Source organism: Mus pahari, chromosome 22, assembly GCF_900095145.1.
Source record: "Mus pahari chromosome 22, PAHARI_EIJ_v1.1, whole genome shotgun sequence".
In the NCBI taxonomy this organism is placed as follows: Eukaryota; Metazoa; Chordata; class Mammalia; order Rodentia; family Muridae; genus Mus; species Mus pahari.
The window spans coordinates 18,723,591-18,737,328 of record NC_034611.1 but is presented as its reverse complement, the minus strand read 5'-3'; the positions used below and the strand labels follow the sequence as shown (position 1 = coordinate 18,737,328).

General features: G+C 43.4%; 1 protein-coding gene across 15 annotated transcripts in view; it reads left to right on the top strand.

The window, feature by feature from the left end:
• Positions 1–13,738, top strand: part of Asph (aspartate beta-hydroxylase) — a 210,658-nt gene that overhangs the window by 189,522 nt on the left and 7,398 nt on the right. For all 15 annotated transcript variants that reach the window (XM_021221962.2, XM_029533263.1, XM_029533265.1 and 12 more), the window contains 2 exons: positions 713–804; positions 1,158–1,291. In XM_021221962.2, coding sequence (XP_021077621.1) covers positions 713–804; positions 1,158–1,291 — 226 coding nt within the window. The remainder of the gene's footprint in view (positions 1–712; positions 805–1,157; positions 1,292–13,738) is intronic.

Below are 13,738 nucleotides of genomic sequence, written 5' to 3'. Positions count from 1 at the left end.
AAGATCCTGATGTTCTTCATTTCAATGTCATTTTAGCAACATATAACAATTCTTAATACATTGAAAAATACACTAGATGCCAATGGAAAATGTTTTGCTATCTCTTAGAAATGCATTTTAGGTTAGGCACAGAGCATAAAGTATTCTCCTTTCTTAGAGACTGTATTAATTTCCAGTGTGTACTACAACAATTTGACACAAACTAGTGACTTGAAGGCATGGTTCAGAGGTCTTCGGTGAGTGTCACTTGCTAAAACCACGTCATTATCCTTCAATAAGCTTCAGATTCTAGTATTTGCCCATGGCCTTTGTGTCCCTTGTCCATCCTAAAACAAGAAAAGGCTGGTCTGTCTTCTTATAATCTGAATTATACACTCATCTCTCTCACTTTTACACATATAAGGGCCCTGCAGTGACATTGGCCTTTAACTGTCTCTCTCTTGGCCTTCACATTCCTACAGCAAAGGTGATCATACAAGTACACATGGCTCAAATGAGATGAGATAAAGTTTTACTGCCGTTTGGTTGTGTGTGTGTGTGTGTGTGTGTGTGTGTGTGTGTGTGTGTGTGTGTGTTTCAGTAGGGTCTCATGTGATCAGGTTGGTCTTGAACTCCTAGGCTCCTAGTTAACTTCCAGAGTAGCTGAAAGCGCAGATGCACCATGACAACTGTGATTCACTTCTCTCAGCAGTTCTATCACGTTTTGTTCTAGGAAGGAAGAATGAGAACGCCTGTAAAGGAGCTCCTAAGACCTGTGCTTTACTGGAAAAGTTTTCCGAGACAACAGGGTGCAGAAGAGGACAGGTACCAAGGGTGTTTGCAGAGATGGGAAGAAGACGGTTTGTTGTCAGGCAGAGCCGACCTTTACAAAAATCACAATTATTTCCCTTGGCACAATGGATGTCTCTTTTCCCATTCACTTTTTAATAAAACATAATTTCATGTAGTTGATGTCAAAATTTGAAGGTCGGAAATGTTGAGTATTATGTCAACATTTGTGGGAAATGAGACTACTTGTTTTTTGACTCCTTCACAAAGAAATAAGACATGAATATAAGTCCCAAAGGTTACAAAGACTCTCGTATGAATTGATCCTGATTCTGCTGCCTCTCCACACCTTGTTAAATCGATGATTGGGTGTCATACTTTCGATACAGATCAAATATTCCATCATGCACCCTGGAACTCACGTGTGGCCACATACAGGACCCACGAACTGCAGGCTCCGAATGCATCTGGGGTTGGTGATCCCTAAGGAAGGCTGCAAGATCCGGTGTGCCAATGAGACCAGGTATGTTTCCTTTATCACTTTCTTTATTACCCATCCATCCCTCAGCAACAGATGTTCCCTGCAGAAAGTCTGTGGTCGATGGGATCGTGTCCCTTTCCTGGTAGCTGCAGTTTACAGGAATGAAGTCATTTGCATCCAGCCTTTAGTGTGTGACCTTTTTTTGTGCTTCCTCAGAGCTGGTCTGCCATTGATCCCCCAGAGCGCTCCTCTGCCTGCCCAGCTGCCTTGGTTATTCAAGGTGGACAGCCTTGCATTCAGAGTCAATTCACTTGCCTTAAGCTCCCCACATTCTGCGTTGTGCTTTAGATTCCACAGCTTGAGTGATGCATATGTAGAGGAAGTCTTTCTCCTCAAAGACATCACCCAGTGGGCATTTGCATTTTGCTCCAGAGGCAACACCATGGTTCTGTGAGTGACTACCACTGTGTAACTTTGACTAGTCAGTTAATCTTCGTAAATCTCAGCTTCCTGCTTATAAAACGTGGCAACAATACTGACTCTTCAGGGTTGTATAATGGTAAAGTGAACAATCCTAAGAATCACTTGACCCTCCTCCTGACATCACCAAGGCCATGGTAAATGGTAGGGCTCACCTTACATCATGCGTTCTCCTCTTCTAACCACAGCAGCTGATTTCACCGTCTTGAGAACAAGGCACACTTGGCTCAAGACACACTGCACAAACCTCACAAGCTCTGGCCTTTTTTGAGGAATTATCTAGATGGTTGTTTTAACTATTCAAAGTATACCAATTACTAGGATCCAATTTCAGTTCATAAAAATAAGACCTGCCCTTTGCCATCTTGAGCTATGTGCTCAGTGGTGTGTGTCTCAGTGGTTCTTCTGCCCAGCTATCTTTGCTGTTAATGTCTGTTAGCCTGCTGAGCATGCTGAAATGGAAGCTCCTAGACATGGGAAATCAGGAAGTTACCTTCTACAGCCTTTATTGTCTATGAGAGCGGACAGAATAGAGAGCAGGACAAATGTCATGGGACACACAGTGTTGGACCACATGGGGCCCTCCTCACCTAGACATACATGATCAGGAAGATTGTAAGAGAACTGGTACTCCATGAGCCCAAGGGGAGCACAGGTCAAAGGTTACAAATGGGTCACTTGCTCCTAAGGTTTGGGAATCTGAGGTAGTGTTTTATTTCGTCCTTTCAGTTTTCTTGCTTATTTGTTTTTATACAAAAGGGTTATGGGTATCGAAAACTGAGAGGAAAACACTCTGAAATATCTACAAAAATAAGAATGCTAAATCTGAGAAACACTTTGTGGTTCAGCAGCCAAGAGTAGAGAGTACACGAGGAGGAGGGTAAGGAAGTGAGTATGGCAACAGCCAGTTCCTAGGAAGGAAGCTTCTGACGCCAAACTTAGGGGCTCAGTTCCTCGTCAGGGGCTGTTGTCTGAAGGGGAGAGATGAGAGCATCCTCAGTAACTGACACAGTGAAATGTTCCAACGTGAAGCAGAGTTAAAACCTGGGCACTGGAAAGAGATGGGGAATAAAGAAGCAGGAGATAGAGAGGGTGGGCTCGGTGGAAATCTCAGAGTATGGTAACAGAAGAAGTCCAAGATGGCTCTCCTCGTTGAGTCTTCAGCAGGAAGAGGCTGGTGCCTGGACACGATGACAACTGGAAATATATGAGGCAAGTTCATGGACAGGAAAATGAATTTAGTGTTTAGACCTATTTTATTTACATTGCTGTGGGAGCAGAGAGGAACTGTCAAAGATCTGGCTAGAACGAGGGTAAAGTCGCATCTGGAGACGGAGATTTGTGAGTGGAACTTGGCAGGAGCTCTGAGGGGCAGCCTGACTGATAAACTGAGGTATGACAGTTACGGAGAGGGGGCGTTATGGGAAGCAGAGATGGATGACAGCACAAGAAAGTGGATAGAACCTTCCAGTTCTTCTTCCTGAACACTGGACAGTGTGTAGAGCTTGTCTGGTGGCTTTCAACCATTTCCATGCATTTTTGTCTCTGACTCCCTCTTTTCCTTCCTTCCTTCCCCCCCTCCTTCCTTCTTAGATACTTATAACCAAATTACTCAGTTAAGCATCCCTTTAGGCATAGATAGGAAAGTACAGAACTGACCCTTGACTTCAGAGACCTGAGGATGAAGAAGAAAGCTCAGCTACAAGGATGGTCATGGCAGACAGGCAGGCAGGAAGGCAGGCAGGCAGGCAGGAAGGCAGGCAGGCAGGCAGGAAGGCAGGTAGGCAGGAAGGCAGGAAGGCAGGAAGGCAGGAAGGCAGGAAGGCAGGAAGGCAGGTAGGCAGGCAGGAGAGTGGTGAGTAGAGCCAGAGCTGTAACCACAAAGGCTCTGAGAGCTCAGAATAGTAGGTGACTGTCTTAGTTAGGATTTTATTGCTGTGAAGAGACGCCATGACCACAGCCACTCTTATAGTGGAAAACATTCCATTAGGGTTGGCTTACAGTCTCAGAGGTTCAGCCCATTATCATCATGGTTCTGGAAGAGCTAAGAGTTCTACATCTTGATCCAAAGGCATCTAGGAGGAGGGTCTCTTCCACACTGGCTGGAGCCTGAGCACTGGGAGACCCCAAAGCCCACCTACACAGTGACACACTTCCTTGAACAAGTCCACTCCTATTCCAACAAGGTCATACTTCCTATTAGTGCCACTTCCTTTGGGCCAATCATATTCAAACCACCATTGACCTTACCTGGAACTGGCCATTTGGATGTTCCTTTGCATCAGTGTGTCTCATGGCCACACTTGAGCATGCAAGCCACTGCCATCGCCTCCATGAATTTTAACTCACCCACCCCTAGGTTAACGGTTCTCACCAGAGGTTACACGGCTCACCTAGAGGACTCTCAAGGGGATATTAACTTGCAGACTATCAGTGTCTGCTGAGCTAAAATACACTCTAGTTCATGTGACACTAAAGAGCTACTAACAACATTAATTTGCAGGTGGTCTATTTTGCAAATTCACAGTCATTTAAAAAAAAAAAAAGTGCTCTCCACCCATTTGCCTGTTACCAGGTGCTGAGTTGATTCTACAGTGGAGCTGGGATCATAAAGAATATTGCTTCTCACCGTGGCTGCCTGTCAGCCGTCCTTCTCCATCTCTGCTGTCAGGGGTACATTCTCATCCTTAATCCTTAACTCTGTGGTTTAGTATTTCATTGACAGAATAGTGCTTTTCATGAGAGAAATGGGTTGAGTTGGCTAAGTTCTATATACTGCTTAAAGTGCGTATACCAGGGAAAGTGAATAGCCTATAGTCTGTAAAGTTTTAGAATATAAAGGCTTTCAAACCAAATATGGAAGCTTTGTTCTGCGATCCGTTGTACAAGGACCAAGTGTCAAAAACAAGCATGACAGGAAAGAAGTCAGGCTTCCTTGTGCTGGGTGCCAGGCAGTGATTTTTTTTTTTTCTGGAGCCTGACACTTGGCCTGCTGAAAGAATAGGTTACCCACGGCAGTTTGTTTGCTGTAGTTCTCAGATCTTGATAATCAAATATCTGCTTCCCTGGAACCATGGGATTCCTGCCAGGGTATGAGTCCTTTATATACTCCATCACTGCAACACAAAACACAACTTTGTTTTTTCTCTGACATTGAGCTTGCAAGACGTGTTGTAGCCTTACACCTAAAAATATCGTCTCACATTTACAAATGCCTTCTGATTGCAAGATGAGATGGCGTGTCCCTTGGAAATAATTTATAAGACAACAGAGAAAAACGACATGAAGGATTGTCTTTGATCCTGTCACTCAGAGGTACTATCCAGATGCCTCTCGGTGCTGCCATTAGCCTGTTATTAATGCCAGCGACACAGCTGCGGCACAGCCAGTTCTAAGCACATTAGGTACAACATCATTCTTAACAGTAATCCCAGGTAATCAGGCTTATTAAAATCCCTGCGTTACAACTCAGAAGACTAAGCTATAAAAACAAACTGCCTATTTGTATTCGTTTCTTCGGAAATTTATAAATGGCCACGTGCTAGATGATATAAGACAACAGAAGTTCATTCTGTCAGAGTGTGAGATCCAGGCGTTTGCAGGGCTGGCTCCTTCGGAGGGCTCAACGAGGCCATTTGTACCTCTCTAACCATCCTGGGGCTGCTGCTTCTTAGCCTCGGTGTTCCTTGGCTAGTAGATACTTAATTCCAAGCTCTTCCTCTTCCTCCTCCTCCTCCTCCTCCTCCTCCTCCTCCTATCTTCTTGTTTATTCTTTGACACTGACACTGTTGGACTTACAGACCCTAATATTGTTTAGGGCTGATATCATTTCAGAAGCATACACTTGGCACCTGCGTAGATCTCTATTTCAGAATAACTTTCCAGCTGATAATGGTTTTCTTTTTTTTTGTTAACAGGTAGTCAGAAGTAGGCTCAATCCTAGGTATTGTGGCTCAAACTATATTCCTAGGCCCAACCTCACAGCCTTCATGAGACACATGGGGGTGGGGGGTGAGGGACATTTCCTCCTGTGTCACTGGGCAAGCATTAAGCACCAGCAAAGCACTGTTAAAATCTGTTAAAATTCCTATCAATATTAATGACACATTCACTAAGTTGTTACTATAAGTGCTCCTAGTATCCACTTACCTGTAAATAAGCAAAGATGGTAGGGATGGATCATATGACTCCCTACATGACATTTATTGGACAGTTGTCCTGCCATAGCTGTCTTCAGCAAAAGGTGTGTCATATAACCAGCAGGGAGCACTTTTACCAACACCATCTGTCTGCAACCCCATTTATGTATCTTCGCAAAGCTAAGTGCTGATCACGGCTGATTAGCTCAGCCCCTGAAAGCTAAACTTTGTACTAGACTTTGCTATCTCAAGCTTAAATGAGCTCTGGATGTCCCTGCAACCATATGCATTCAGATCACTGAGGGGAGCTCTTCCCTGGCTGTGTAGCAGCAAGACAGCACTGACTGGTGCTCAGAGGCAAGGGTGTGATTGGTCCAAACCTTAGCAAGGCTCTTTGGTTAATGAAGCTAACTGGAATACACTTCTCTGCTTCACCTAGTATTGTAACATCAAGTCCATTAAATATATATATATATATTTATAATATATATTATTTATTATTATATATTATATATATATTATATATAATATATTATATTATATTATTATTTATTATTATTATAATATATATATATATATATATATATATATATATATATATATATATATCCTTTCCTTGACTACACTTAGTAATGTATGCTGAGCTGGTAACACAACTAGAAACAACAGAAGACAGCAGACACAGGACAGGCCAGGTCGAGGAAGCTCAAGCTCACCAAATCTCAGGCCTCTGAAGCTGACAGACTGTTCAGATTTAGCCAGGATAGCAAAGAGAGAAAGGCGGAGTAGTAGAGAGACAACAAGAAAGGGTGGGGCGCTGACGGTGAAGAAGAACCAGATGCTTCAAGGATCTGGGACAGAGAACCTGCAGACCTTTGTCACCAGAGAGCTAAGTGTGTAAGGCCAAGAGTCTCAGATCCGGGCTATGACACTGGCAGTGTTAAGGGCTAAGGTACCTACTTTCTGGGCCTGGGCAGAGCTGTGACACTAGCTACTGTCAAGGCCCGAAGAATGGAGATATACTGGATCAGCCTAGAGGCTGCAGGAGCCGCTGCAAGCCAGGACTCGGGGATCCTGGCTTCTTAGATCTGCCTAAAAGCCTCATCAGGTCCAGGGCCAGGAGTCCTAATCCTGGAGGCCTGTAGCAGAAGGAGGTAGGTAACACCTCCTTGTTCCCTCCTGCTTACTGCTGCTTCTTACCACTGCCAACAGTGGAGGGCAATGAGCCGCCAAAGGCCGACACTCGGAGAACTCCTCTGTCTGCTTACACTGTGTATCCGGACAGCCAAGCAGACCCTCAGTCCGTTGATGGGCAGTACAGCTAAGTGTAGCCACATCAAGTATGTTTTTCAAGAAAATGCCCAACAGACTTGTTTCCAGGTAATCCGATGGAGGCATTTTCTCAAAGTTCTTCCCAGAAAACTAGCTCACTGACTCTCAGTCTTTGTAATGATGTGACCTTTGATGCAGCTCTTCTTGGTGTGGTAACCCACAACCACAAAAAAAAAAAAAAAAAAAATTTTTTTTCTTGCTACCTCATAACTGTAATTTTGATAGTGTTAGGAACCATAATTCACATATTTTCTGATCACTTTAGGTGACCCCGGTGACCATTTCAAGGTCATAATTTCAAATGGCAGAAGGTAGGAAGTCAGAGACCATCTGTGGCAGGCCCCATTCTAGGGTTGTAAGTTAGCTCAGTAGCAACTTTGGCCCAAAGCTGAATAGGCTTGAACTGGTAGATAAGCAGGCTACCAGCAAGTGGAAATTGGTTACAACTCCAGGGAGTGGCTGCATTGTATGGGGCTTTGGGAATTATTCCACACTTCCTAGAAGCCATTTTAAACCACACTGGAACTATGCTAATAGAGCCCGTGACCTCATAACTGTCTTGCAGACCAGCATCACTGCCTGAAACCTGCCACAGCACTGGCCTTAGTCAGGAAAGCACACGCTGGCATTAGTGACCAGCGGGAGGCGAACAGGCATGTAGCCGTCTACTTTGTCAATATACTGCTGCACAAATGAACAGTATGTTTTATAAGATGTGTCCTTCTGAATCTACCAAGGCTCCAAGGCTATGTAGAAAAGTTAATTAGGAGAAAATTAATTTTTAATCTGCCACAAGTTCATAGTACTTTGGATTTTGCTTTTTTTTAAAAAAAAAAAAAAAAAAAGCAGGTGTCTTAGAAGGTGTATTAAGTCTTACGATGTTTCCATTGGAAGAGCTGTGAATTTTAAACCACTTGCAGCTAAATTTTTTGCCCACTTTCTTTTCTCTCCACCAGAATCATAGATCTGTTTCACAGAATTAGTCTCTGTTCCATTTGCATTACAGTAAGACACTATTCAGAGAGCCGCCAGAGCCTGTGCCTCTGGGGCCATACAAGAAGAACACTTTTAACCAGTAGGATGTTTTTCCTGAGGTCTGCTTGCTGTTAAATAATAGCATTTTGCAACTAAGCAGCTTGGTGAGTTGAAGGCATTAGTATACTGTGTGTGACCCTGTCGGTTCGGCACAGGCTAGATCTACAGTTCTTCCCTACACTCAGCTAGATAGAATGCACACATGTGCGTAGCTCCTCACCACAGGAAACTGCAGTACCTGTGGAGAAAATGGATTGTGTAAGCGTTTGATTGTTGAAAGAATTGTTGAGAAGTTAGAAATCATTTCCCCGTGGTAGTAAATGATGTGGAAGCTGCTGGGGTCAGCCTCCAAAACCTTCACAAACCACAGTCTTTCTAATGGGATTTGAGAAGTGACTGTGGGGGGGAGAGATATCCTGGGATCTTTAGATTTTAGCATTATGTGTTTTCATGGAAGCAGGTCTCAAACACTGAAGTAACATGACCCAAGTTCAAATCCTTGCTTCCGTCGTTGGTGTGACTGTAGACAACTTGGCACCCTTAGTCACTTTTATCCTGCTGTGAAGACACCATGACCAAGGCAACTCTTATAAGAATATTTAAACCCAACTTTCCTCATCTGTAAAATGGGGATAATGAAGATGGCTCCGTGGGTGAGAGCACCCGACTGCTCTTCCGAAGGTCCGGAGTTCAAATCCCAGCAACCATATGGTGGCTCATAACCATCCGTAACAAGATCTGACTCCCTCTTCTGGAGTGTCTGAAGACAGCTACAGTGTACTTACATATAATAAATAAATAAATCTTTAAAAAAAGAATATCTAATTGGGGTTTTGCTTACAGACTCAGAGGTTAGTTCATTGTCACCACAGTGAAGAATATGGCAACTGCAGACAGACCCTGGAGCAGTTGCAGGTCAAGAGGGTGGGGGGAGAGGGAGAGAGAGAGCGAGGGAGAGAGACTGAGAGACTAAGACTAGGCTAGCATGAGCTTTTGAAACCTCAGACTCCACCCCCCAGTGACATAATTTTGTAGCAAGGCCACACTGTACTCTAACAAGGCCACACCTCCTAATCCTTCTCAAATAGTGTTGTTCCCTGATGATTAAACATTCAAAGATGTGAGCCTATAGGGACCATTCTTATTCAAATCATCACATTTATTAAACCCAACTTTCCTCATCTGTAAAATGGGGATAATGAATGCCTATGTATTCATAATCTGAGTATTAAACACATCAGTAGGAATAAATGCACTCACAATGCACTGAGAGTTCTATGTGGTACTCCATATATTTGAGTCGTTACCCTTGTGTCTAGCTGCTGCAGAAGGGGTTCATGTGTCCTGTAGGTTCGACAGAGTGAGCCCAGCACTCCTGTAACATCAGTGATGGTTCTTGTCACCTAGAGTACAAACTCGGGGGGGGGGGGGCTTTATGGAGGCAGGAAATGATGAGAGAGTGTCTGGAAGGTGTGTTGACCCATGGCACCCATGGGAAGTGGGATTCAAGGGAGTAAGCAAGAGTGGTTTTCCCAAGGTTTGCCTGTTGCAGAAGAGTAACAGTTTATATCTGAGTCAATGTCCAAGTTAAAGACATCAGTGTAGTATGTGTTGTGTGGCCCTGCTGCTTTAGCACAACGCTCTCCCCAGCATGTGTTTCTCACCCTTCTACTGGACCAGCCCTGATTCCAGAGATTGGGTTCAGGGCTGTCATATTATCTAGTGTCTCTGTTCTATTTCTAGATGTAATAAAACATTGATCATAATCAACTCAGAAGCAAAGGGTTTACTTCATCCCACACTTTGCAGTCTGTCATCTAGAGAAGTCAGGGCAGGAACTGAAGAAGAGGCCGTGGAGGAACGCCTCTTACGTGCGTCTTTGCTCGCCATGGCTTGCTCAGCTTGCCTTCATATACAACCCAGGTATTAGCTCAGGGTTAACACCACCAACCATGGGCTGGGCCTTTCCACATCAACCATTAATCAAGAAAATGTCCCAGAGACCTGCTCACAGGCCGAACTGATAGGGACAGTGGCTCAACTGGCGCTCCTTCTTCCTGGGTAACTCTTGTTTGTGTCATTGACATACACTAACCAGCACAGGCTGGTGAGCTTTACTCTCCCATGCCATACCTCCTCTTACAGTGTTCTTGTCTGTTTATCTGTGTCACGGCCCCTTCTGATATTGATACCTAGAACTAAGGGAAGGGAGGTAGAAATGGCAAGAGGAGGCACTGAGAAGGACACAGGACTAGTTTGATGTGACCAGGTAAGGAATTCCTCTGGTAGGCCAGTTGGAGGGTTCTCCCCACAAGGGAAGAGGCGACAAGGCCAACTGTGCCAGGGAGTGCATGGTCTAATCCTAATTGGAAGAGGTTCTCTGTGAAGTCAGGCCATTTTTAGTGAACCCATGTTTAAGCAAACTAGCAAACACCGCCCATGTCTGAGATGAAAGTCTGCTTACTGTACCTTGCCATTGAAATACTAAACTCATCATAATCGAGAATTTCACTCAAAGAATTAAGAGACTTTTAGGGCCGAAAGGAGACAGTGAGTCCATCTTACCCATTTTCAGACATTACGCAAATGGATACGTGAAACGCCTCGTTGTCGTCAAAGCTGGTTAGCAGCCATCACACAAGAGCACAAGCACCCTGGCTTTCAAAACAATGAGGTGCGTGGGGAGGAGAGGTGTCTGTCAGTGTGTATTTTGAGGAAAAGGGGACAGAGGAGCGTGATAATGTGATTTCACATCATTCGGAGCCTGTGCCAGAATCTCCAAGCTAGGAGACTGCCGTAGATATGTATAAGGGTTGGTTTGGGTTTTATTGTTTCTGGGCTTTGGACCCCCCCTTTTCCTGTGTTCCACTCAGCCAGATTAAATGTCTTACAGGTCACCTCAGCATGACATCCTCTGATACCAAGGCATGATCTTGAGTAAAGGCTGTAACAGCAAACCTGAGGGGTTTCCACAGCTTCTCCACAGTCAGCCTGTCTTGAGCGAGCTGAACTTGTCTTTGTGAAGTTCCTTTGGATAAAAAATTATAACCGTGCCACCATGACTTTTCACCCATTGGAAAACATTCTCGCCTATCTATATGACATTTTTTTATCTGTAGTTTTAGGTGGAAGTCTGTAAGCATGTAGAGTCACCACTGGCCTTATTAATCTTGGTGGCAATTGTATGATGAAATTATAGATATTAAGTATGCCTTGCCACCATTATAGCATTATCATTAGTTATAATTATAATAATTTGAGAAGTTGAGGGATTATGCAATATTGATTTATCTTGTCACTGGATATTCTTACATCTTTTGGCATATGGGGCTTAAGGCCTTCCTCTCTCAATGGTCAGATATTCAGACAGTAAGCAGCATATTTACCCAGCCCCTACCACCTCTAACCCTCTATCATGAGCCCTCACAGGAGGGCTTTGGGACCAGCTCCAAGAGGCTGCCTCCCAAGGCCACCCAGAAAGCTTTGCTGCCTGTATCATAATTTGCTCATAACTTAGTCACAATTGTTGGAGCTTTTCTCAAGAAGCAAGTGTTCTGGAAACTACCCTTGTGCCACTGATGCTCTGTCTTTCGTTCCGAAGGGATTCTCAGTCCCTTGACAACTGCATGCCCCATCTCTTGGTAATGGGAAACACTTGCTCTTTCCCAGGCTGGTGATATCTGTCGAGGTTAAACCTGTGTCAGTTTGGGTGGAGACGTGGCTTGGTGCTATCCTTTGCCTCTTTGGGATAATTGAAACTGAAGTTTTACTTCTCCTGTCTCTGAAAACAAGTGAAAAGACAGAGGACTGCGTTTTTAAGGAAAGGATCTAAACTAAGTAATTACTACTGCAGTGTTCTGTGGAAACAGAAAATTCAAGGATGTACTTACTTATTGATACAGGGTCTAATTGCATAGCCCAGGCTGGCCTCATGTTCACCATATGGACCATTTGAACTCATGATCATACTTCCTCGAGCTCTGCATAGTCTTTTAAAGACTTAGTAAACTCCATCAGGTGCTGATGAGATGGATCAGCGAGTAAAGGTGCCTGCTGCCTCCAAGTCCGATAACCTTAGCTCAGCCCCAGAGGTGCGCATGGTGAGAGACAACCATCTCCTCCATCTCCACCACCCCACATGCAGCCGAGAGATGCACACAAGCACATGCGCACATGCACACACACATGTCATATGTCAATAAAATATTTTAAAATGAATTTTGTTGAAGAAAAATTCAGTGCACAATCCATGGAAATGCCCCCGAACTTTTAGGTTTATTTTTTTAAAAAAAAAATGGTTAAGGAATGGTTGATCCTGGCATATCTAGACTTTCCACATTGCAAGACCATATCATTACCTACAGAGTTTATGTTCAAGAACTATGTGTTCCAGTCATAAAAGAAAGAAAGAAAGAAAGAAAGAAAGAAAGAAAGAAAGAAAGAAAGAAAGAAAGAAAGAAAAAGAAAAACCCACAATGTTTTAAGTACGTTGAAGATTTTGTGTTAGTCTATATTCATAACTATCCCGGGACATATGTGACACACAGGTTGCAAGAAGGACACACCTGATACACATTGGACTTAGAATTACTAGAAAATCCCTAAACAGTGGCTCTGAGATCCTATGTAGAAGTCAGTATGCTCCCTGGGAATCACTCTTCCTAGTTCACAGGAAATGTAAGTTAATGAATGGAATGATTATGTTTTTTTTAAATATGCCAAAATCTTTGGTTTCATTACACCAATCAAAATATCCTGGAAAATGTCACTTTGTGCAGTGGAGATTTTTGTATTTAATTTGAATTACATGTAGACTTTTAAATAGCTTCCAGATTCTCTGGTGCTCAAATATCTTCAAGAGCCATTTGTCATTGGTATCCAAGATATATTTTCAGTCTTCACAATTTAAATCAGATTTCATAAGGAGCGACATCAAGTATATTCTTGGTAATCTATTGTCTTCTCCATATTTCTTGTTTTCTTCCCATGTCTGTTTCATAATTTTCACTATGAAGTTGAATGTCTACCATATCTTTATATCAGGTCTGCAGGTGGAAACAAGTGTAAATGTGCTAAGTTCAGACGTACCCCAGTGCTTATAATAATAATAGCTCTACCTGCAGTATTTCAACTTTATGATTGTGAAGAATGAAACCCATTTACTAGAAACTGAACTTGTAATTTTTACTTTTTTCTTGGGTCAGCAGTATGTGTTAACACCTTCTAGTGATGCTGGAACTCAGCAGCACAGCTTCTGTCAGCCAAGTTGCTACTGGGTGCTATGTCGCTAGAATTTGTTGGATATTGGTTTCTGATAAGTAATGTTAGCAGTTCCACACATTAGTGTTCAGTACGCTTTGCATTAGATGACCTTGCCCAACTATAGGCTAATGCCAACATTCAGAACATGTATCCTGTAGGCTAGGCTGGCATATTCAGTCTAGATAGTGTATTGTATACATCAGCAATGCATGGGACTTTTGATTCATGATGGATTTATCAG